At 36.3% G+C, this 23139-nt stretch overlaps 1 protein-coding gene across 3 annotated transcripts in view; it reads right to left on the reverse strand.

The window, feature by feature from the left end:
- The window catches only part of LRRIQ3 (leucine rich repeats and IQ motif containing 3), a 75411-nt gene that overhangs the window by 39688 nt on the left and 12584 nt on the right, over positions 1-23139 (reverse strand). For 2 of the 3 annotated variants that reach the window (XM_060202179.1, XM_060202178.1), the window contains 3 exons: positions 19949-20272; positions 18143-18276; positions 645-801 (listed from right to left, as the gene is read on the reverse strand). In XM_060202179.1, the coding sequence (XP_060058162.1) occupies positions 645-801; positions 18143-18276; positions 19949-20272 (615 nt within the window). The remainder of the gene's footprint in view (positions 1-644; positions 802-18142; positions 18277-19948; positions 20273-23139) is intronic. The other variant, XM_060202180.1, reaches the window with a different exon arrangement.

A 23139-nucleotide genomic window follows, 5' to 3' on the forward strand; every position in this document is an offset into this window, starting at 1 on the left:
TGCTTGATATTTGTAACAGTTAGAAGTTATTTTCTTTTAATTGAAGAACAAGCTTTGGAATTAGAAGGCCTATAGTTAAGTTTAAACAGTGTCATTTAATTATGTGGATTGAAGTAATGAAACTGAATCAATGTATAGTAATGAGATAAAATTTTAAAAAGCATGCCTTATATGTCAAGGATAATAAATTATATACTGCATGCAAAATATCTAGCACAGTTCCTGGTACATAGTAGGCATTCAATAAATATAATTTTCTATTCCTATTGTGTTCTCAAAGCTGTGCATAAATTAGGATAAAATACTGACTGAATATTAGGTTACAGGTACAACCATCAGTCTTTAGTAAACTATGTTTTACTAATAAAATATTCTATATTACCATTAATAATTACTTGAAGTAATTAATAAGAGAAAAACATATATTAAAATCATAAATTATAAACTGGTTGTGGTAAATCATTAATCTACCATAAAAATTAGATTTGTAATATGTCACTATATGACTTTTATTAATTAGGACAATTTTAAGCAAATATCAGTAATTGAATGGAAGACATTTAAGAAACTAAAGAAATTTATATTGGTGCTATATAGTTATATCTTAAATAAGATATTTCTGAAAACAAATAAATTATACTTACATATTTCCAACGTGCCAATTTCCCTCTTATATTAGTTTCAGAATGTATAAAGAGGTCCTTAAAGAGTTTATCTTCATAACTTTTGCATATGTAAATCCATCTTGACTTATATTCATTCATAAATTTTTCCTGCTGTCTTTTATATAATAAGAAGTGGCTAAATATAAAGAGGAAAATGGCTGATTAGTTTTTTTTTTTGCCAAAATATAAAACTACTTGACCTTAATCCCCTTTAAAAATGTGAAAATACAATGCAACATGTTCACACTATTAATACATACAACCATTAATAGATAATAAAGTTTATCAAAATTATTCAGAGGATAAATAAGTGCTGAGAAATCCCTGTGTAATAAATCTAAACTGATTCTGTACCTACAACTGGCTATATATTTCACATATCATATGTATATACTTACATATTAATGACAGGTAGGACATGTTTGAATTATCTTTAGAAATAGGAGAGAGGTTTTCAGAGGCGGGGCTACGGAGCAGCAGCAGCTGTGTTTCTCTCCTCTCCTCTCCTGGGTCAACTAGCAATACCAAAGGAGACCGCCTGGGACCTCAACAAGACAGGACTAGAGCTACTTCAAGAAACCACTAAATCACCGGGTTATTGCTGGGGCTTGGTGCCTGCACTACGAATCCACTGCTCCTGGAGGCCACTTTTTTTCCCCTTTTGTTGCCCATGTTGTCCATTGGTGTTGTAGTTACTATTATTGTTGTCATTGTAGTAGGATAGGACAGAGAGAAATTGAGACAGGAGGGGAAGACAGACTGGGGGAGAGAGAGAAAGACACCTGCAGACCCGCTTCACCACCTGTGAAGTGAGTTCCCTGCAGGTGGGGAGCTGGGAGTTCGAACCGGGATCGCTACTCTGGTCCCTGCGCTTTGCCCCAGGTGCGCTTAACCTGCTGCGTTACTGTCTGGCCCCCAGTATCTTCTGTTTTACTGTTAAGAAAACTAGAGCTAGGTGAAGAACTTCCCGGGGGGGGGGGGGTGGTAGTTCACCTTGTTGATTGCACATATTATAATGCACAAGGACTCAGGTTCCATGCCCCTGGTCCCCACCTGCAGGGGGGAAAGCTTCACAAGTGGTGAAGCAGTGTTGCAGATGTCTCTCTGTCTCTTTCCCTATTTATTATCCCCTGTCCTCTCAATTTCTAGCTATCTCTATCAAATAAATAAAGATAGTTAAAAAAAAAAAATAGGAGAGAACCAGTGTGATCCTTGCTTTATTCTCCCTCCCCAGTAAAGAATATTTTACTTCCCTCAAGGAAAATCTGTTCTGTCAAAAACTGTAGGACCCTCACAGCATTTTTTTTTCTTTTCATCATTTTATTCAGAAGTTAATGTTTTTCAGTACAGTTGTTGACACATGAGGAATTTCTCATCTCCCCATCATAGGTGTCCGTAAAGCCTTCTGACCCCCATCCTAAACTTTCTGTTACCATTAAAAGTCAGGACTCCAATGTTTTCTCCATACTTTTCCTTCTCGTCCTCCCTAGAGTCTTCTGCTACTGGTGCAATACACTACACCCTGTACAAGCTTCACTTTGAATTTTCCCATTCTGTTCTCTCTCTCTCTCTCTCTCTCTCGTATTAGTGACTTAGTATTGATTTACAAGATAACAAGGGAATAACACACATCATTCGCACCATCAGAGTTCTGTATCCCTATTCCTCCATCGAAAACTGCAGTGGTTATCCCAAGGTCACAGATATGACACCCGAATTTTAAAGTTCTCTATTACTGTAAAAAAATGAAGATGAATACATGAACTGTAGAGCACCCTGTAGAGCATACAGTTAGCATGGGGGGTAACTGGGGTTTAAGCTCCCTGGTCCCACCTTCATGAGTGTTGGAGTGAGCAGTGTTGTAGGTATCTCTCTTTCCCTCTCTCATTTCCTCAGCCTTTGTGTCACTTGCTACTTCTCTCTGCTCTATCAGAAAGAGAAAGAAAAAAAAAAAAAGAAAGAAAATGGCAGCTGGGAGTGGTGGAGTCAAGCTAACACCAAAGCCCATCAATAACCCTGATGGAAAATAAATATATAACATTAATTTAGTAGTATGTTTTACTTAGCCCAACCTATTACCTGTCACAAATATTGTGTCGTAAATTTAATACATAAATTAATAACATGCTTGGTAGTAAAACTAAATATTCTCCTTCTAAGATCAGAAACAAGAAAGGATGTCCTCTCTCATCTAATTAACATTATATAATAAGACAAAATATAAGTTCTTTCATGCTGCCCAATCAAAGCTAATATGACACTATGACTCTGGAAAGACATTTGATGTACATACTCTGAGGCATTTAATTGATATAGTAATAATTGATACATTCCAGAGGAAAGAAAGAAATATATGAAAATAAAAGTCAACAATTATAATAATAGACATTCAAAGCAATGCTTTTGGAGTACTCACTACTTCTGTTTTTAAATATAACATTGTTGGGTAGTATGCCAGCTCCCCCTGGCTTCTGCTTAACCAAGCACTGGTATGCCTGTATGGGATTGGTTTGATCCCACTCAAAGCTGCGGTCTATTTACATAAATCACTTTTACATTTACATAAAACACCACCCTCCCTCCAGGGCATTGGTGGTTCAGTGGTAGAATTCTCGCCTGCTCCGCCCCCTCCCCTTGTCACACCCTGATTTTCACCAGTCACTTTTCTCTCCACCCTCTCTACATCACATCCTGTTTACACCCTACTTGGCAAGTATATATAAAGACAGCATTGTGAGTTTTACTTTAGTTTAGTTTAGCTTAGCTTGGCTTAGATTGTGCTGCGTTCCGCGTGAATAAAGAGATACTGCCTATAGCTCAACCATGAGTCCTGGGTCGTCTGTCTCCCGTCAGTGAAGCTCAGCCCGGCATAACATAAATATACTTACCTGAACATATGTATCTTTTAAATGAAATTGATTATATTTTAGTCCTATGTCTTTTTTTATGTTAAATATATATTTTTTTAAATGATGGCCTTTTTGGTCAATACCAGACTGCTCCATCATCTGGGCCTCCATTCAGGGAATTCTTGGGTTTCCACATAGATATGATGGGCCAAGACCTCTAATAGATCCCACACTGGTCATTTCCATCAGGAACACCATTATAAATTCTCTTGTGGGCCTCTCCAGGACTTTGCCCTCACTGGAGAATAGCAATGATAGGGACTGCTCCACTCTTTGAGGGGGAGGCTTAGTTAGCCTGCTCTGCCATTCAAGGAAGATTGGTCCTGAAATGAGTGCAGCCTAGAATGTTTCTAGCTGTGACCATGGACGGTGAGCTCAGACTGATAGCAACTCAGAGGTTACACAGGTTCCTGTGCTTAATATGAATAGACATGGGTCCTAGGTTAGATCGATGGGGTAATGGTGTTTATATACTTTCCTCATATTTGGGAGCTACTTTCTGCCCTAATCCAGCTTTTTGGCCCTGTTCTCAAATGTGACACCATCTTCCCAGACAATATGTTTGATTCACTTGCTTATTAACAATCAACTCAGGCAAAAATTATTAAAGTCATGGGCCCCTTGGAACAAACCTAAAATAGACTTCCTAGTTTCTTCCCACCTGAAAATCCCTAATTTCATCTGCTCTATTCCTATCTTTGGCTTCCTGTTTATTTTTTTAAAAATGTCCTGTTTTATATCTTCAGCCACCAAGTTGTAGATGCTACTATGACGCTATCCTGACTTCCCTGGGCAGAGGACCTCACCAATGTGTCCAGGAACCTCACCTCTCTAAAACCTTTCATCACTAGGGAAAGATAGAAAGAGACTGGGAGTATGGATTGACCTGCCAACATCCACATCCAGCAGAGAAGCAATTACAGATGTCAGACCTTTTACCTTCTGCACCCCATAAATAATTTTGGTCCATACTCCCAGAGGGATAAAGACTAGGGAACCTTCCATCAGAGGGGATGGGACATGGAGCTCTGGTGGTGGGAACTGTATGGAATTGTACCACTGTAATCTACAATATGGTTAATCATTATTAAATTACTAATAAAATTATTTTTTTCTATTTCATTTGACAGAACACAGAAAAACTGAGAGGGGAGGGGAGATAGAGGGACACCTGCAGACCTGCTTCCCTGCAAGTGGGGAGTGAGGCCTCAAACCTGGGTCCTCACCCATGCTGATATATGCACTTAAATACGTTCACCATAGCTTGGCCCCTCAGTCTTATTTCTCACTAGCAAGAGAAAAGGCAAGGTACAGCAAAGGCAAAAACAAAAACAAGACAAGGCAAGGCAAGCTTTTTCAGGTGAAAATTAGTATTCTAAAATAGCCCAACATTTGCTCTGTGAAGAGACCTCCCAATGTCATGAAGCTTGCATTCCTCATAGAGAGGCTGATAATATAGAAATAAAACACTGAATCCATAATAACTAAATTAAGTTTGCCACAGGCTGTTCTGGAATAGTATTTCTGAGGATAATCAAGATACAATAGTCATCTGCTAGAAATGTTCTAGTAGTGCAAACAGCATGCACAAAAGACCAGGGAGCAGCATTCTTAGAGGGGGCAAGAAAACATTGGATGTGTTTGAAAAACAGGAAGAAAAATCATTGGGCTGTACCATTATTTAAAAGTTTTGAGCAATAAAAATGGCTTTGAAAGCGTTCATGGAAGATTTTTATTATTATTATTATTAAAGTGGTGAAGAGGTCTGTGGGTCATGCCCCCTGTAAAACAACAATAGCTAAAGAAAACTGTCTTTAAATGCAACTATTTAAATATCTCTGTTGTCCCAAAAGCATACAGAAAATACATATTTATTCAATAAAATCTATTAAATCTCAGTAAGAATAGGTAAACATAAAATATTAAGACATTTAAACAATTTGTTTTCTTCTGTCTCTTTTCCATCCCACCTAAGTTCAGCCTTACAAACACTGTCTTTTCAGTAGGCACAGTTAAAAAAATCCAGGATGAGTCTCTCTCCTGTAAGGTCCCAGTTAAAGGATATAGGTCTCCTTAAGAGGTAACCAGCTTAGATGTCAGAGACACTATTCCAATACCAATGTGTTTTGCAACCTCACCTCTCCAGTGCCCTACCCCATTAGGTAAATACAGACAGTCTAGGGGGGGTATGGATCAATCTGCCAACATCCATGTCAAGCAGAGAAGCAATTACAGAAGCTAGACCTTCCACCTTCTACACCCCATGAAGGATTTTGGTCAATACTCTCAGAAAGGGTAAAGAATAGGGAATCTTGTAATGGAGGGGTTGGAATAGGGAACTCTGGTAGTGGGAACTGTATGGAATTGTACCCCTGTTATGTTACAATCTTGTTAATAATTATTAACTCATTAATAAAATAAGATAAAGAATGGTTGAGAGGCTTTGGAATCTCTTCTTCCTCTGTCTCTTTCTAGCAGAAGCTCTTACACAGACAGGTAATACTTGAGTCCTGAAAACCCTGGGCCTGAGCAAATGATAAACTATTAAGAGGAAGAAGGTAGCTCCACAAAGGTAGAACACTAAACTATGAGCCAGCTTCACATTTATCAGAGACAAGCAGTGCAACAGAGAGCTAAGAGGTCTTTTGAAACAGAAGAAACAGTGAAAACTGACCTCAAAAATGCAAAGGAGTTCAACTTGAAAAGAATCAGACAGAAACAATTTATTTCCATTAACACTGTGGAAAATAATAGCATAATTAGCTGGCAATTAGTGGAGGCTAATGGTAGTTCCAATATCAAAGGAGTTCAGACAACTTGACAGGGACATCAGACAAAGAGACAATGAGATAGAATTCTGCTAAAATCACTGTCATCCCAAGGTGATGCCCTCTAAGAAATACTATCAAAGGTTTTGCAATGTGGAGGAAGTAGAATTTACAAAAACAGTTCAACCAAGTCATTAAAAATAAGCAAACAAATAGATTTCAGGGTGAGGAGACCAGTATCTAGTGTTGTAATAATATGTTACTTAAAATGTCTATTCGTCAACTAAATAAAAAACATGAAAGTACATCCTACACAAAATAAGATCAAGACTTTGAAGCCACCTTGGAGAAGGCACAGATGATAGACTTAACAAAGCCTTCAATGCAGTTATTAGAAACTCATTTAAAAGAAACAAACTTCAAATAAATAAGGGTTTAATGGTAATATCATTTAAAATAGACATGATTATAGTGAAACTGTAAAGCAGAACTAAATGGAAATTCTTTAGTTGAAAAGTACATTTGCTGGAATGACAACCTTGCTAGAGCAGTTAATTTCATTTTATGCACATGTGTGAAGACATGGGTTTAAGCTGCTGGTCCCTTCCTGCAGACAAGATATTTCATTGCGGTAAAGCAGTGCTGCAGATATCTTCTCTCTCCCTCTCTCTCTCTCTCTCTCTCTCTCTCTCTCGCTCTTTCTCTCTCTCCTTCTCACCCTATATTAAAATTAATTAATTAAAAACTTTCAATGGGGGGTCAGAAGGTAGCGCAGCGGGTTAAGCGCACATGGCGGGAAACCCAAGGACCAGCGTAAGGATCCCGATTGGAGCCCTGGCTCCCCACAAGCAGGGGGTCGCTTCACCAGGGGTGAAGCAGGTCTTCAGGTGTCTTTCTCTCCTCCTGTCTCCCCCTCGTCTCTCCATTTCTTTTTGTCCTATCCAACAACAACATTAACAACAGCAACAATAATAACTATATCAACAACAATAAAAAAGTCAACAAAAGGGAAAAAAAATAATAAATAATTAAAACATTCAATGAATAAATAATCCAAACATTTGAAGAGATAAACAGAGTGGGAAAATATTTAATAATAGCAGGAGATAATTTCAGATATATTGTTATTAATTATACTGTTTAATAGACAATTACTAGTATTTGTAATAAAAAGTAGATATATACCTGTGTGTATGTGTACCAATTGATAAGAGATTTCAAATTCTAGATATTGTTTCTAAATACATAAAATGAATATGCACAAATTATAAATCTGTGCTTTATAAACTTTTTATTTGGTGAAAATATAATAAAATATTAAAGTAAAACACAAAGTATTTACCTAAATATATTATTCCCATTTAAAGGGATACAAAAGTACACATACTATAATCATTTTTGTAAAAGAAAGCATATATACATATGTATCCACTTGTAAAAATAAATAATTATCTATCTTTAACACTCTGCTTAAACATTATTAGTCAAAACTCCACCTATGAAATAGGTTTGATGTTTCCTCCTGTCTTATAAGAAGCAATCCCCTATATATGGAAGTCCCTACCTTCTTTGATTCATAATCGTTCCTGATTTATTTAGTATGAATAAGCCTTAGGCTTATGGAATTATCAGAACAGACTAATAACGCAGGTTGGCAAACTTTCTCTTAAAATGTCAGACAGTAGATATTTTAAGTTTATGTGCTCTATAGTTTATTTCCAACTACATATTTCTGTCACGTGTAGCTTAAAAGCACATGACAAGGAAAAATAGTGGATCTGGCTGTGTTCCAATGAAATTTACTTTTTTGAAAACCCAAAACATGTAGCCATCATACAGGCCATAGTTTGATGACTTCTTTAGGCTACAGTCTCTTAAATCTAAAATAGTCATAAATGTATACACATCTATTTTATAGCTTCTAAAATTTTCTAAAACTTTCTTTTTTACCTTTGCCCTTCTCTTGTGCTCTACTATTCTTACTATCAAGTTAGTGAAAATTTGAGAAAAATTAAAGGCAAAATGAAGTGTCAAATAATATTTTTCAACGTGTTACTAATAAAAAAAATCCTTAGAGCTGTGATCACAAATATACTGTATAGGAACCCAGTGGCCTTGCCCTCCACAGAGTGCACATTACAATGTTCAGAGACCTGAGTTCAGGCCCCAACCCCTACTTACAGGGGGGAATTTCCCCACTGCCAAGAAGTAGCGCTACAAATCTCAGTATCTCTCTCCCTCTCTTTCCTTGTATATCACCCATTTCCCTCTTGATTTTGCTGCCTCTTATGAATAAATACCTGAAATTTTTTTTTAAAAAAAGAATATACTGTAGATGTAGAACAATTTGGGAAAAAATACCTACCTTCCTACAATGATTCATCCAATATATAAAAATGATATATCAGGGAACCAGTGGCAGTGCAAACAGTTAAGCACACATAGTACAAAGTACATAGTATGGACCCCAGCAAGGATTCAGATTGCAGTCCCAGCTTTCCACTTTTAGGGGGATGCTTCATAAGCAGCGAAGCAGGTCTGCAAGTGTCTTTCTTTCTCCTGCCGTCTCTATCTCCCCCTTACCCAATAAAATAGAAAAAGTGGCTACCAGGAGCAGTGGCTTCATAGTGCTGGCACAAAACCCAGTTACAATCCTGGAGGCAATAAAATAAAATAAAATAAAATAAAATAGATGATATAACCAATTTATTTTCTTATTCTATGAGCAATGTTTTGTAGTTTTAGTTTCTTTGTTTGTTTTGCTTTTTACCAGAGTACTGCTCAGCTCTGGCTTATGGTGGTGGAGAAGATTGAACCTGGGACTTTGGACCCTCAGGCATGAGACTCTCTTTGCATAACCATTATGCTATCTACTCCTGCCCCTGTAGTTTTCTTTTTTAGAATTAGTTCTTATCTCAAACTATGTGTATTCTTATAATCATGGAATGGTGCTAGTCAAATCATTTAGGTAGCCCATTACAGAATGTGTTAGCTGAAAAACCACTTCAATTGTTTCTTTTAATTCAGAACAACTTATTTTTGCCCAAACTATCTCCAGTCAACCACCTAAGCATACCAGAGCATTGGCTGGGTGGTGACACACCTGGCTGAGCACACATACTACAATGTGCAAAGACCTTAAGCCCTAGTTTCATCTTCTGTGCTTTACAAGCAGGTGCATTTTTCTCCTTGTCTCCCTTTCCCTTTCAATTTCTCTCTGTTATTATTCAATAGGATAACATATTTTAAACATTATTTTAATAGTACTGGCATGTTATTCCCAATGCAGAATGTTCAACTTTTACTCAATGATTCTACACTAATTTTTGTCTCTCTTTGTAAACGTGTCTTTTGTATTAGAGTATGAAGACTTTTCCACTCTGCTCCTACTAACTATCCTTTTGTTTCTCTCAATGTATTTTTGGGTCTACTTTTTGCATATAAAACCAGTAAGTAATGAGCTTTAAACAAGCACGTAGTTAATAAAGAAAGCTAATATTTAATGGATCGTTTTCTCTTATTAGTCTAATCATTACACAAGAAAATATTTGACTCCAGAGAGACCCACTCATATGAGGTTCTGGGGGTTGAACTTGGATCTTACACAGGGAAGAACTATACTCTACCATTGAGTCTCCACCCAGATGCCAAGTGGTATCTTTTTTTTTTTTTTTTTTTGGAGTGTCAGGACAGGATAATGCTTATAGCTTTAGCTCAAAGTTCTCATTTTGCTTGATTGATGTGATGTTAACCCTTTTCACCTGATACTGACTCATTGACTGATGCAATATGTAAAGACTGTTTGGAATAGCAATAAAGGCAGAAGCTAGGAAGAAGCAGAGCTAGCATTCCTATGGCTTCTCTCTCCCTCATGCTGTCTTTGTATGCTTTTTCCTCCATGTGCTAAAGGCCTCACCTCCCTTGCACTCTTTTCAGTCAGGGAGCCTAACCCTTGGCTCCTAACAGCATTCACTCAAAATATGCACAAATTTCAGTCAGCCTAATACTGGGCAATATAGGGACACCTTGGAGTATCTCCCTTCTACATTCTGCTAACTTGACTACTTTTGAAAGATTAAACTAATATCATATCTGATGAGGAGTTTGTAATAAAGTACAGTCTGTCTTGTTCAAATCTGTTCACTTCCCCTTTTCTCTTGTCACTTTATACTACCTCATCCCTTCTGCTGAGCCAAAGATGGAATTTTCCTATAACAAGATGTTTTTCAGTTTTTCCCAAGGCCATTGTGCTATTCAAGATGACCTGTCAAGAGAGTGCCAGCAATTCTCCCCAACACACCTGCATTCCTGTCCCCAAGATAAGCAGAATAGATGAACGTATGGCTCTTGCTTTTCCTACTATCATCAGAAGGATGGATGATTGCTATCTTCCTCCCCCTTCCCCCTCCCATCCTTAATTCTCCTTCCTCTTCCTCTTCTTCTTCTTCTTCTTCTTCTTCTTCTTCTTCTTCTTCTTCTTCTTCTTCTTCTTCTTTTTCTTCCTCTTCCTCTTCCTCCTCTTCCTCCTCCTTCTTCTTCTTCTTTCTTCTTCTCCTTCTCCTCTTCCTCCTCCTTCTCCTTCTCTTCCTTCTCCTTCTTCTTTCCCTTCTTTTTCTTCCTCTTCTCCTTCTCCTTCTTCCATTTTATTGGATAGGGACAGAGAGAATTTGAGAAAGGAGGGGAACACAGAGAGAGAGAAAGACACCTGCAGACCTGCTTCACCACTTGTGAAGTGACCTCCCTACTGTTGGGGAGCTGGGGGCTTGAACCATGATACTTGCACTTCATATTATGTGCACCACCACTGGACCCCTTCCTTCACCCTTTTAAAAACCCCAGTATGACTTCTTGGAATATCTTTGGTTCCTTTAGCCATTGGTCATGTGCTCTCTCTTTCTGTCTACTAGTATTCTATTTTCTTTCTGTATCTGTGACTGTGTCCCATTTTTCTCTTCATTGTCCTACTCAAAGTTTTTAGAATAAACCTATTTTGCTTACAGGATTTTATCTTCATCTATTACTTAATATAAATGTCTGAATGTTTCAGTTTTGTAGAGCCAGGGCCTCACACACAGAAAGTTTTACCAAGTAGAGCCACATTTGCATTTAGATAGAGGTATAGAGAACGAGTATAGATACCACATTTCTGGAGCTTTCTCCAGTCCAAGTACCATATGCTGCCAAATCTCTAACCTGGGCATATGCATTCCATGTGCACACCCTACCTGGTAAGCTACTTTGCAGGCCCATGAATTTCTAATATTTTTTCATGGATATTCATACATTTGCCTGAAATTTTCTTTCTTACATTGTCATTGTCAGATATTGACAAGAGTTTGCTGATTGCTTATAAGAATGTGGAAAGTATTCTCTCCTACTCTCTGCAATGTCTGTGTGAGATGGTGCTATAGAGTCCTTCTATATCTGTAGTATATAACCAATAAAGTTACCTGACCTGAATTATCCTACTGGAATTTCAGTAACAGATTCAATTCCTTTAATGTATATAGAATTTTCTAGTATTTTTAATTTTTCAAGTGTGAGTCTGCATTTCCTCATAGATTTTGTGGAGAGGGGAGTCAAATTAATGATGAATTAATGACCATAAATATGATAATTCAGATAAAATGATTACATTCTGGAAATTGACCACATGCATAAAATAATAGATTATGTGAAATGGTCCACAATTAAAGAAATTGAATCAACAACTTTCCTAATCAGGAAACACCAAGTTCAAAGGGCTCACTAGTAAATTCCACAAACATTTAAGGAGAAAATATATAAGTTCTCTGTAATATCCTCCATAGTATAGGAGCAGAGAAAATGCTCATTCAACGAGGCCAACTAAACTAATAAAACATCCAGAGCACACTGCATTCAGTATCTCTAATCAAATATACATAAAAGTTGTGGGAAAAGATAGTATAGGAAAATTCATTACTCCATGGTTGTAAAAAGAAGAGTAAAATTAAAAGGTTAAACAAAAGAACTTCATATATGCATATTGAACATATTTATCATCTATTCACAACTAACCTCAAATGTCTAGCAATATATCTATTTAAGAGTGAATTCATATCATAACTTCTCTACCATATTTTAATTCTAAAATTTTAATCTCCAAAAACTAAAATCAGGACAAATTCAAAATCAATGCTGTGCTATGCTAAATAATAAGTGGATAAAATACTGAATTCATGTACTTCACATATAGTGACTATTTACTGTCTGTTTCTTAACTTTTTCATCCTTTAACCTTCTCTACTATCCCATTAACTCTACATTTGAGCTATCATTAAGTTTAAGAAGCTATTGGTCTCATAATAATATCTCATTCTAAAAGTAAAAGTATAACTCCCTTATACCATATTATCCATAAACTACATAACAACATTAGTCATCACAATAATAGAAATTTAGGCAGTCTCCGATAAACCAGAGTTCTGTATAGTATTTCAAGAGTCAGGTGAACAGATATCAAGCAAGATCCAACATATTTAAGAGTGTTAGAAGAAATACTGTATACAGTTGGCCAAGAGATACACTGGCAAAATGACATATATCAAATAAAGGACAATCATTGTACCCCATGACAACCTTTATTATAAGAATCAAACAAGGAAAACACAGAAAAATTTAAGGTTAACTTAGATCACACTTAAAACTTAGGTCTATTCCCTCCCTAAATTGAAGCCAGATTCCATAAACCCAGTTCTGGTTTGGATACAACAAATGACACTCAATGGTTTAACAACTGGGAGAAAGTCTAACCTCATCAGATAAAGAAATGACTAAGGAAGCTGGATAAGGGCAAGAGAGTGACTCATTTCAATAATGGCCTTTTTGGTGGATACCAGGCCACCCTATCACATAGGGCTCTAGTCAAGTGATCCTTGAATTTCCACAAAGATATGATGGGCCTACACTTCTAATAGATCCCACACTGATCACTTCCATCAGGAACATAACCATAAGTCCTCCTATGGGACTCTCCAAGACTTTGGCCTCACTGTAGAGCAACAATGGTAAGGACTGCACCTCTCTCTGAAGGGAGGCTGGGTTAGCCTACTCTGCCAAGATGCCTGGTCCTGAAATGAGTACAGTCTAGATTGTTCCTAGCTGTGACCATGGGCTGTGAGTTCAACTGATGACGACTCAGAGGTTACACAGGCTCCAGTGCTAAAATAAATACGAATTGATATGGGCCCTAAGTCCGATCGATGGGGTAAATAGTTAATTGTATCTATCCAGTTTACTCATATTTAGGAGCTATTCTGTCCTAATCCAAGTTTCTAGTCCTAGAAACCATCTTCCTATTCTGACACCATCTTCCATGACAATATTTTTAGTTCACCTGCATGTTAGCTATTGGCTCAGGCAAAAATTATTAAAGTCATGGGCCTCTTAGAATATGCCCAAAATAGACTTTCATCCTACCAGAAGACCCTTAATTTCATCTACTCTAATCCTACCTTTGGCTTCTTGTTTACTAAGAAAATTGTCCTGCTTTATATCGTATTATCTTCAGCCACCAAGTTGTAGATGTTACTATAACACCATCCTAACTTCCCTGAGCAGAGGACCTCACCAATGTGTCCAGGAACCTCACCTCTCCAGAGCCGTACTCTACTAGGGAAAGATAGAAACAGTCTGGGGATGTGGATCAATCTGCCAATACCCATGTCCAGCAGAGAAACAATTACAGAAGCCAGGCTTTCCACCTTCTGCACCCCATAGCCCATTAAGAATTTTGGTCCATATTTCCAGAGGGATAAAGAATAGGGAAGTTTCCAGTGGAGGGGATGGGACATGGAGTTTTGGTGGTAGGAACCATATGGAATTAAAACTCTGCTATCCTACAATCTTGTTGATCATTTTTAAATCACTAAGACCAAATAAATTAAAAGCAAAAACTAAGTTTTTCATCAAACCAATAACACGTGTGTGTGTGTGTGTGTGTGTGTGTGTGTGTGTGTGTATGGAGATATTTCTCATGGTTAGAAACAGAAACATGGAGACATGGGGCCTGGGCAGTAGCACAGCAGGTTAAGCACACATGGCATGAAGCACAAGGACCAGTTTAAGTATACCAAGTTCAATCTCCGGCTCACCACCTGCAGGGTGGTCACGTCACAAATAGCGAAGCAGGTCTGCAGGTGTCTACTTTCTCTCCCCCTCTGACTTCCTTTCCTCTCTCGATTTCTCTCTCTGTCTTATCTAACAACGACAGCAATAAACAATAATAACAATAATAAACAAGGGCAACAAAAAGGGGGGTAGCCTCCAGGAGCAGTGGGTTCATAGTACAGGCACCAAGCCCCAGCAATAGCCCTGGAAGAAAAAAGAAAGAAAGAAAGAAAGAAAGAAAGAAAGAAAGAAAGAAAGAAAGAAAGAAAGAAAGAAAGAGAGAGAGAGAGAAAGAAAGAAAGAAAGAAAGAAATATATGAGGACTAATAATTAAAATTTTAGTTTACTGGGATCCAAAAGAACATGGCATCTTTGCATGCTTCAAAGTTCTTCCTGATTTCATTTTTCCACAGATAATGTGTATTGTGCCAATGGCACCAAAGGTTCCAAGTCCACTCCTCAGCACCACCATAAACCAGAGCAGAGCAGTGTTTTGGTGAAATCAATCAAAACCAATCAATGCAAGGACAAGTATGTTTACTATGGAGTTAGACAATACAGACTAAAGATAAGTCAGTAGTCATGATATTTAAACAGTAGCAACTGATAAAAATGTAGGTCCTTCTTGCCAGGTGCAATGTATTTTACATTCCTTACCTCAATTTCCCTAAGCAAACAGTGCAATAATACTGCTATTAGCCACTTAAGTACTTAGCATATAATACAACTGGGCTCAGAGTAGTTAAATGATTTGCCTAATGGAACAGCATTTAAAGAGTAAAAGAATTTAAATCAATCTGTCTTGAAGCATTGAAATATTTATTATTACTGGCATCTCTCCCTCACAAAACTCATTGAAATTCTGTTCATGTATGCCAAATTTTCAGAAATTGTTTCCATTTCTCTACAGTATGTTAAAGAGTATCAGAGAAAAATCTGAATCTGAAAGTGAAAAATTCAACTTAAGGGTATAAGTACAAGTAATTAGTAGGGTTTTCTTTTAGCCTTTACAAGGGACTTCACCACTATGAGTCATCTGTTTTCAAATGAGAAGAGAAAGACAGATGTAAAAAGATAATGGAAGAGGCCAGGACTTGGGGAACTCAGCTAAGCACTCACATTTCAGTGTGCAAGGACCCAGGTTCAATCCCTTGGTCCCCACCTGCAGGGATAAAGCTTCACGAGTGGTGAAGCAGTTGTCTCTCTGTCTCTCTCCCTCATTATTTCCCTCTCTCCTTCTCAATTTCTCTCTATCTCTATCCAATAATAACTAATATAAGTTAAAAAAACAACAAAGAAAGTAGTTAAAAATGAGACAGTAGAAGAGAAGTAAAAAAAAAAAACCATGGGAGACCCGGTAGAGCAATGTGTTAAGCGTACGTGGCACATGCACAAGGATCAAGGATCGTCGCAAGAATCCCGTTTGAGCCCCCACAGGCGGTGAAGCAGATCTGCAGGTGTCTTTCTCTCCCCCTCTCTGTCTGTTCCTCCCCTCTCCATTTCTCTCTGTCCTGTTCAACAATGACAACATCAATAACAACAACAATAGTAACTACAACAATAAAAATAAGGGCAACAAAAAGAGAATAAATAAATAAATATTAAAAAAAAAAAAAACTTACAGCATGGAAGCTTCTCCCGGCCATTGGTGTTTCAGGCTCGAATCCTGGTCATGGCAGATGAGGCACCCTCCCAGATAGTTATCTTGCCAATAAGTAATTAGTCCTTTATTTCAGGTAAATATTAACAATTTTTTGAATCTATTAGCAACTAACTAATCTTTATATTTCATATCAGTTATTTTTTTTCTTTCTAGTGAGGTCATATGTCCCTGAGATTCTAAGATTTATCAAGTGAACCAGAGATGGAGAGACACACAAGACACCATTCTAGCAATATGTGGTGCTGAGTCCTGCACTCTACTTGCTCAGTATCTCCCTAGCAACCAATTCTTTTCTTCCTCAAAAACACTGGCATCCCATGTTCTCTCTCTCTGACCTTAACTTGAAAAGCCCAGTCAATGTATAGTAAATAACAACCAATTAAAATTAATTGTCAAGGCAAGAGATAAGGAGCTAAAGCAAGGTGTTCATTCTTTTGTAAAAGGGAGTGGTCATCAGTGGCCCTCAGGGAGCTGTGCACCCCCTCACCTTTCTCCCTTCTCTTATACCTGAAGCAGAACTGTCTCCACCCTTGGGCTGGGCTTCAGAACTCACAATCTCCCCATTGTCTCAATAGGGAAAGGAAGAAACTCTGAGGGTCTCTACTGGAGGATTATCAAGCACTGCAAGTAAATATTATTTAAATCTAAAGAATACACAACTGTGTTCAGTGTACTAAACAATTGTTCTGTTCAATGTTCCTTTGAGGAGAAGACCTGACCCTCTCTTACAATAGTCTGTTCTGGGCCAAGTGGTGGTGCACCTGGTTAAGTACTCATGTTATAATGTATGAGGACCTGAGTTCAAGCTTCCAGTCCCCATTAGGAGTGGTAAAACAGTGTTGCAGATGTCTCTATGTCTCTCTCACTCTCTATCACTCCTTCCTTTTTATTTCTGACTATCTATATGCAATAAATAAAGATAATTTTTTAAAAATTATAAAAAGTCTTTCTGATAAGTTGCAGGGACTATATTATAGATATCTAGCTACTTATTATTCATACTTTTTTTTAAATCAGGACTATTACCAATTTTAGAACAACAAGTTAATGCAGTAGACAATTTTTTCTTAGCTTTTCATAATAAGTTGAACATCATTTTATTGAAAATTCCCAATTTTGCTTTCTCAGAGAATGTTAATTTCCCCATTTTACATCTATTTTGATCCTACTTCTACTTCAAGGACAATATACTTTCTCTCACACCTGAGAATGTGCTTATTTATTTTTTTCAAGCTTGACGTGGCTAAGAGAAATTCATGAAAAGTGCCCTATCTTATCTCCTTCATATAGAGCATTAAGAGATTTATAGAATACTTTTCTGTTTAAAAAAGTCACCTCCCAGATAGAAATGTAAAGAATAAAAAGGAAAGAAAGGACAAAAAAAAAAAAAAAGGCAGTGTGGATGAGTGCACATGTTACAAAGCACACGAAATCAGGTTCAAGCTCCTGGTCCCCACCTTCAGGGGAAAAGCTTCAGGAGTGGTGAAGCAGTACTGCAGGGATCTCTTTCTATCTCTCTACCTTCCTTCTTGATTTCTCTCTGTCTCTAATAAATAAGTAAAATATTTTTTAAAAAGCAAACAAGGTATAATGTACACTTATAGTAGCAATTTTTTAAGCAAAATTATCTGAAAATGCAAAAAATATAAAATGTTTCACATATGTTTCATGATTCACATTTATATTTAGAGCTTATCCCTTTATGTAATGCATTTATTATATTTCATTAGAAGAGATAAATGCATTATGGTTTTGGATGGCAGTTTTGCAAGTGATGAAGAACTCAGAAAAATTCAATTGTTATTAAAAGTTTTCACCGATTTTTTTTTTTTATTCACATGGTCAATTTCAAAGAAGAAGTATCAAATTTTGGATATGTTAAAATGTCTGATATAAAATAATACAGAAAATACACTACTGACATAGAACACAAAAATGTGTTCTACTGAAGAATTTCCTTTTTAACACTTTTCCTTATTATCTTACTTTAATAAACTATAAATATACCTTAAGCTTTTTCTAACCAAGAATCCACGTATCCATCTTTGAACAATCAAAACTGGTGAATTATGAGCCAAGATTTCATTAATTGTTGACATAATATATTTAATATTATTAATTTCATCTTCATAGTTTGATCCCTGCATAAATAAAATATATTTAATATTTATATGTAATGAAACTATTTCTAAAAGACAGCTTAAATTTGGAAGACCAATGGTATAAGGTAGTAAAAGTATGCAAATGTATCTCTTAGGTGTAACCATTGAATAATACATACATTTTCATGTGTACTGCTATATCTACAAATATTATTGAAGGATTTTGATAGGACCTACATTATACCATAGAGAAGAAAAGGGAGATATTTAAGTTCATGTTTTTTACCAAGATGAGTAAGTTCCCTGCTATATTTTTCAGAGCATATTTTTATCGTGACCCAAAGATGAATGAGATGATTTTACCTCTTTTCTTCTAATTGGCATGATATTTGGTTGTTTTTAATCTTTTACTGTGTTGAATTATAGTAATTTTCAAATACTAAACCAACCTTGTATCTCAAAAATAAGCCCTATTTGCTCATGAAAAATACTTATTTTTATTTACAACTAAATTGAACTTGCTAATATTTTGTTAAATTTTGTCATAAAGGGCACTAATATTTAATAATGTCTTTGTTTAGTATAATAAAGTAACACTGTGGTCAGGAGGTGGCACAGTGGATAAAGCTTTGGACGCTCAAGCATGAGGTCTTGAGTTCGATCCCTGGCAGCACATGTACCTCAGTGATGTCTAGTTCTTTCTCTCTCTCCTCTTACCTTTCTCATTAACAGATAAATAAAACCTTTTTTAAAAAAAGTAATATTAAGGTAAAACAAACTGGAGATGTGGCAAGACCAAGCTGGCTGAATCTTGAGGACCTTTACTTCCTCCCACAATAATAGCAAAACTACACTAATGCGTGGTACAATCTATACAGATTCAGATCTGGGGTGGGGTTGGGGGACTAGCATATACATAGTAAAGGACAAAAGTTCAGCATCCATATAGCAAGGACACAGAGAGATGCCTTCTCCCAAAAAAGAACCTCACTGAGCAATGAAATACAGTTAAAGAGAGGTCTATAAAGCAGAAAAAAAAAAATAATAATCTGAGAAGCAAAGGGGGTGGGCTGTACCAAAGTCACCATACCCCAATCCCATTACAGTTCTATACTAACAATTTTGCAATGGAAGGTAGGAAACAATAAGCTATAAATCAAGTCGGAATCTTGGCAGTAGGTTTCCTGGTGACCTCTGCAATCTTGCTGAAATCAGGACTGGTGAAGGTCACACTATAATTTAATCTTTGTGATAACAGACCAAGGGACAGGTTCCAAGAGGAGAGAGTTCCATACCTAGCTTGCAGGAGATTTAGCTGAAGACTCAGACATTTTTCAAGAGTGATAACTCCTAGCAGACATACTGGCTCTGACCTAGTCAGCCTGTACCTGAGGACTCATAAACAATGTACCCTTACAGAAAACAAGCACTATGTTGACCTCTTAGAACACAGTTAAGAAGAGAGTCCACTACTTGTCATATCCTCTGCTACCTTGCACTCTTACATTCTGCTCCCCTGAGTGTAAAAGTTGTTACAAATTGATGATGAGGCTCTAGATTCTTCTCAGACCTAAATCCCTGACCACTAGTTTATGATATGTTATATAAATGATACAAAATATTAGTCTCTATATCTTAGGTATTGAACTTAGAAGTTAAATTTTTACTTATATAAATTTATTTCAGATGAAACCCAAATGAAGCCAATTACCTTTTTCAAAGAAGAGCAGAAATTAAAGAAAAGTCGGTGATTACATGTTTTGAATCTTTCAGGAAGAACACAGTTCTGTATTATTTCTTCATCAGAAACCACATAATAATCCAGTGCTTTGAGAGGCCATATACTGTTAACAATAACATGTCTATATCCTTTTTTAAGACTTACTGGACAATCAAACATCGTGAGAGCAATGAGGTTTGGACAGGCAGATAACATACATACGTTCTTTAACTTTGAAAACCCATTATCATGAAGATAAAGTAGTTTTAGATTCTTTAATCCACTCCAAAATGTGGTATTTGGTAGGCTCTTTATCTGAAACATTAATAGTAACAATACCTTAAATTCAAATATTAAGTTTATATAAATTGCAGAACATAAAATTATTATTAAATATTTTCTATAATTCAGTATTTCTTTCAAATACTACAATTCAAATTAATTTACAAAAACAGACTTTCCAGGGGGCAAGGTGGTGGCATATCTTGCTGAAAGCACACGCTTCAATGTGCAGGGATCCAGGTTCAAGCCCCTCAACCTCACTTGCAGGTAGGAAGTTTCATGAGTATTGTAGCAGTGATGCAGTTTCTCTCTTTCTCCTCATCTTTCCCTCCACTCTTTGTTTTTCTGTCTCTATTCAAATAAATAATAAATAAAATATTTTTAAAGAAGTGTATGTAAAAATAAAATAGAATTTCCAACTATCCAAATGGTGAAAGCATAGTATGCTGGGTATCTGGAAAAGGCATTATTAGTAGAGTAACTAAATGATGAAATACATATGTACTTTGTCCAGTAAAAATAACTTTGTGACTGGTAACTCTTTACATTTTCTAAAATGTATTATTTAAAGAATTAAGACATCAAATCAATGTTGTACACATTAGCAAAATGAAAGACAAAAATCATATGGTCATTTCTTAGATATAGAATATAGTTTAATGTCAAGTTTATTACAAAATTCAGTATTCTTTCATCATTAAAATACTTTAATGAACTGGGCATAGAGGAAATATACTTAAAGATAGTAAAGTTTTTAAATGCCAAACTCAGTTTACATAAGAATTAACAGTGAAAAGTTGAAAGTTTTTCTTATAAAGTCAGGAAGAAGACAAAAGTACACATTCACTATCCACAATGTATTCGATATGCAAAGAAGAACAGCTCAGAAAGATAAAGAAATAAAAGGTAACCAATCAGAAAGAAAAGAGTAAAACTGCCACAATTTGTAGATGGTGTGCTACTCTATATAGAAAACCCTAATTAACAACAATAACAAAAACAATGAAAAAAAAAGGTTGAACTAATAAACAAATTCAGTAATTTGGTGGACACTAAATCAATAAACATACAGCTAAATATATATTTACAAACATTACAGTGTAATAACAATGAAAAGCATACCATTTAATCAAACACAATAAAATACCTAAAAATAAAATTAGTAATGAGGTGTAAAATTGTAAAACATTGATGAAAGAAATTGAAGATACAAGGAAATTGGTAAATATTCTGTGTTCATGGATTTAAGAGCTATATGCATAAACTGTGTATACTATAAAAAGCAAACTACAGAGTCACACAGAATTGCCTTAAAAAATTCCAGTGGTGGGCCGGGTGGTGGAGCACCTTCTATGAAGCCAACATCACCCTGATACCAAAAGCAGATAGAGACACAACAAAAAAGGAAAACTACAGACCAGTATCTCTGATGAACATAGATGCCAAAATATTAAACAAGATCTTGGCCAACCAGATACAGCAACATATCAAAAAGACTGTTCATCAAGACCAAGTGGGATTCATCCAAGGAATGCAAGGCTGGTTCAAAATACGTGAGTCTATCAATGTTATTCACCACATCAATAAAAGCAAAGCCAAAAAACACATGATTATCTCAATAGATGCAGAGAAAGCCTTTGACAAAATCCAACACCCATTCATGCTCAAAACTCTACAAAAAATGGGAAATTCCTCAAGATAGTGGAATCCATATATAGCAAACCTACAGTCAACATCATACTCAATGGACAGAAGCTGAAAGCATTTCCCCTCAGATCAGGGAATAGACAGGGCTGTCCACTATCACCATTATTCTTCAACATAGTATTAGAAGTTCTTGCCATAGCAATCAGGCAAGAGAAAGAAATCAAAGGAATACAGATTGGAAGGAAAGAAGTCAGCTCTCACTATTTGCAGATGATATGATAGTATACATAGGAAAACCTAAAGAATCCAGTAGAAAACTACTGGAAGTTATTAGGCAATATAGCAAGGTGTCAGGCTAGAAAATCAATGAAAATCAGTGGCATTTCTCTATGCAAATACTAAAACTGAAGAAGAAGACATCAGAAGTCACTCCCATTCACTGTTGCAACAAAATCAATAAAATACCTAGGAGTAAATCTGACCAAAGAAGTGAAAGACTTGTATACTGAAAACTATGAGTTACTCTTCAAGGAAATAGAAACTGATACCAAGAAATGGAAAGACACCCCATGCTCATGGATCTGAAGAATAAATATCATCAAAATGAATATTCTCCCCACAGCCATATACAAATTTAATACGATACCCATCAAAGTTGCACCAAGCTTCTTTAAGAAAATAGAACAAAAACTACAATCATTTATCTGGAACCAGAAAACACCTAGAATCGCCAAAACCAACTTGAGGAAAAGAAACAGAAACGGAGGCATCACACTCCCAGAGCTCAAACTATATTATAAGGCCATCATCATCAAAACAGCCTGGTACTGGAACAAAAATAGGCACACAGACCAGTGGAACAGAATTGAAAGCCCAGAAGTAAATCCCAACACCTATGGACATCTAATCTTTGATAAGGGGGCCCAAAGTATTAAATGGAAGAAAGAGGCTCTCTTCAATAAATGGTGCTGGGAAAACTGGGTTGTAACATCCAGAAGAATGAAATTTAACCACCTTATCTCACCAGAAACAAAAAGCAACTCCAAATGAATCAAAGACCTGGATGTCAGACCAGAAACAATCAAGTACTTAGAGGAAAACTTTGAAGAAACACTTTCCCACCTAAACCTCAAGGACATCTTTGATGAAACAAACCCAATTGCAAGGAAGACTAAAGCAGAAATAAACCAATGGGACTACATCAAATTGAAAAGCTTCTGCACAGCCAAAGAGACTATCACACAAACAAAGAG

Source organism: Erinaceus europaeus, chromosome 11 (genome assembly GCF_950295315.1).
Source record: "Erinaceus europaeus chromosome 11, mEriEur2.1, whole genome shotgun sequence".
Classification (NCBI taxonomy): Eukaryota; Metazoa; Chordata; class Mammalia; order Eulipotyphla; family Erinaceidae; genus Erinaceus; species Erinaceus europaeus.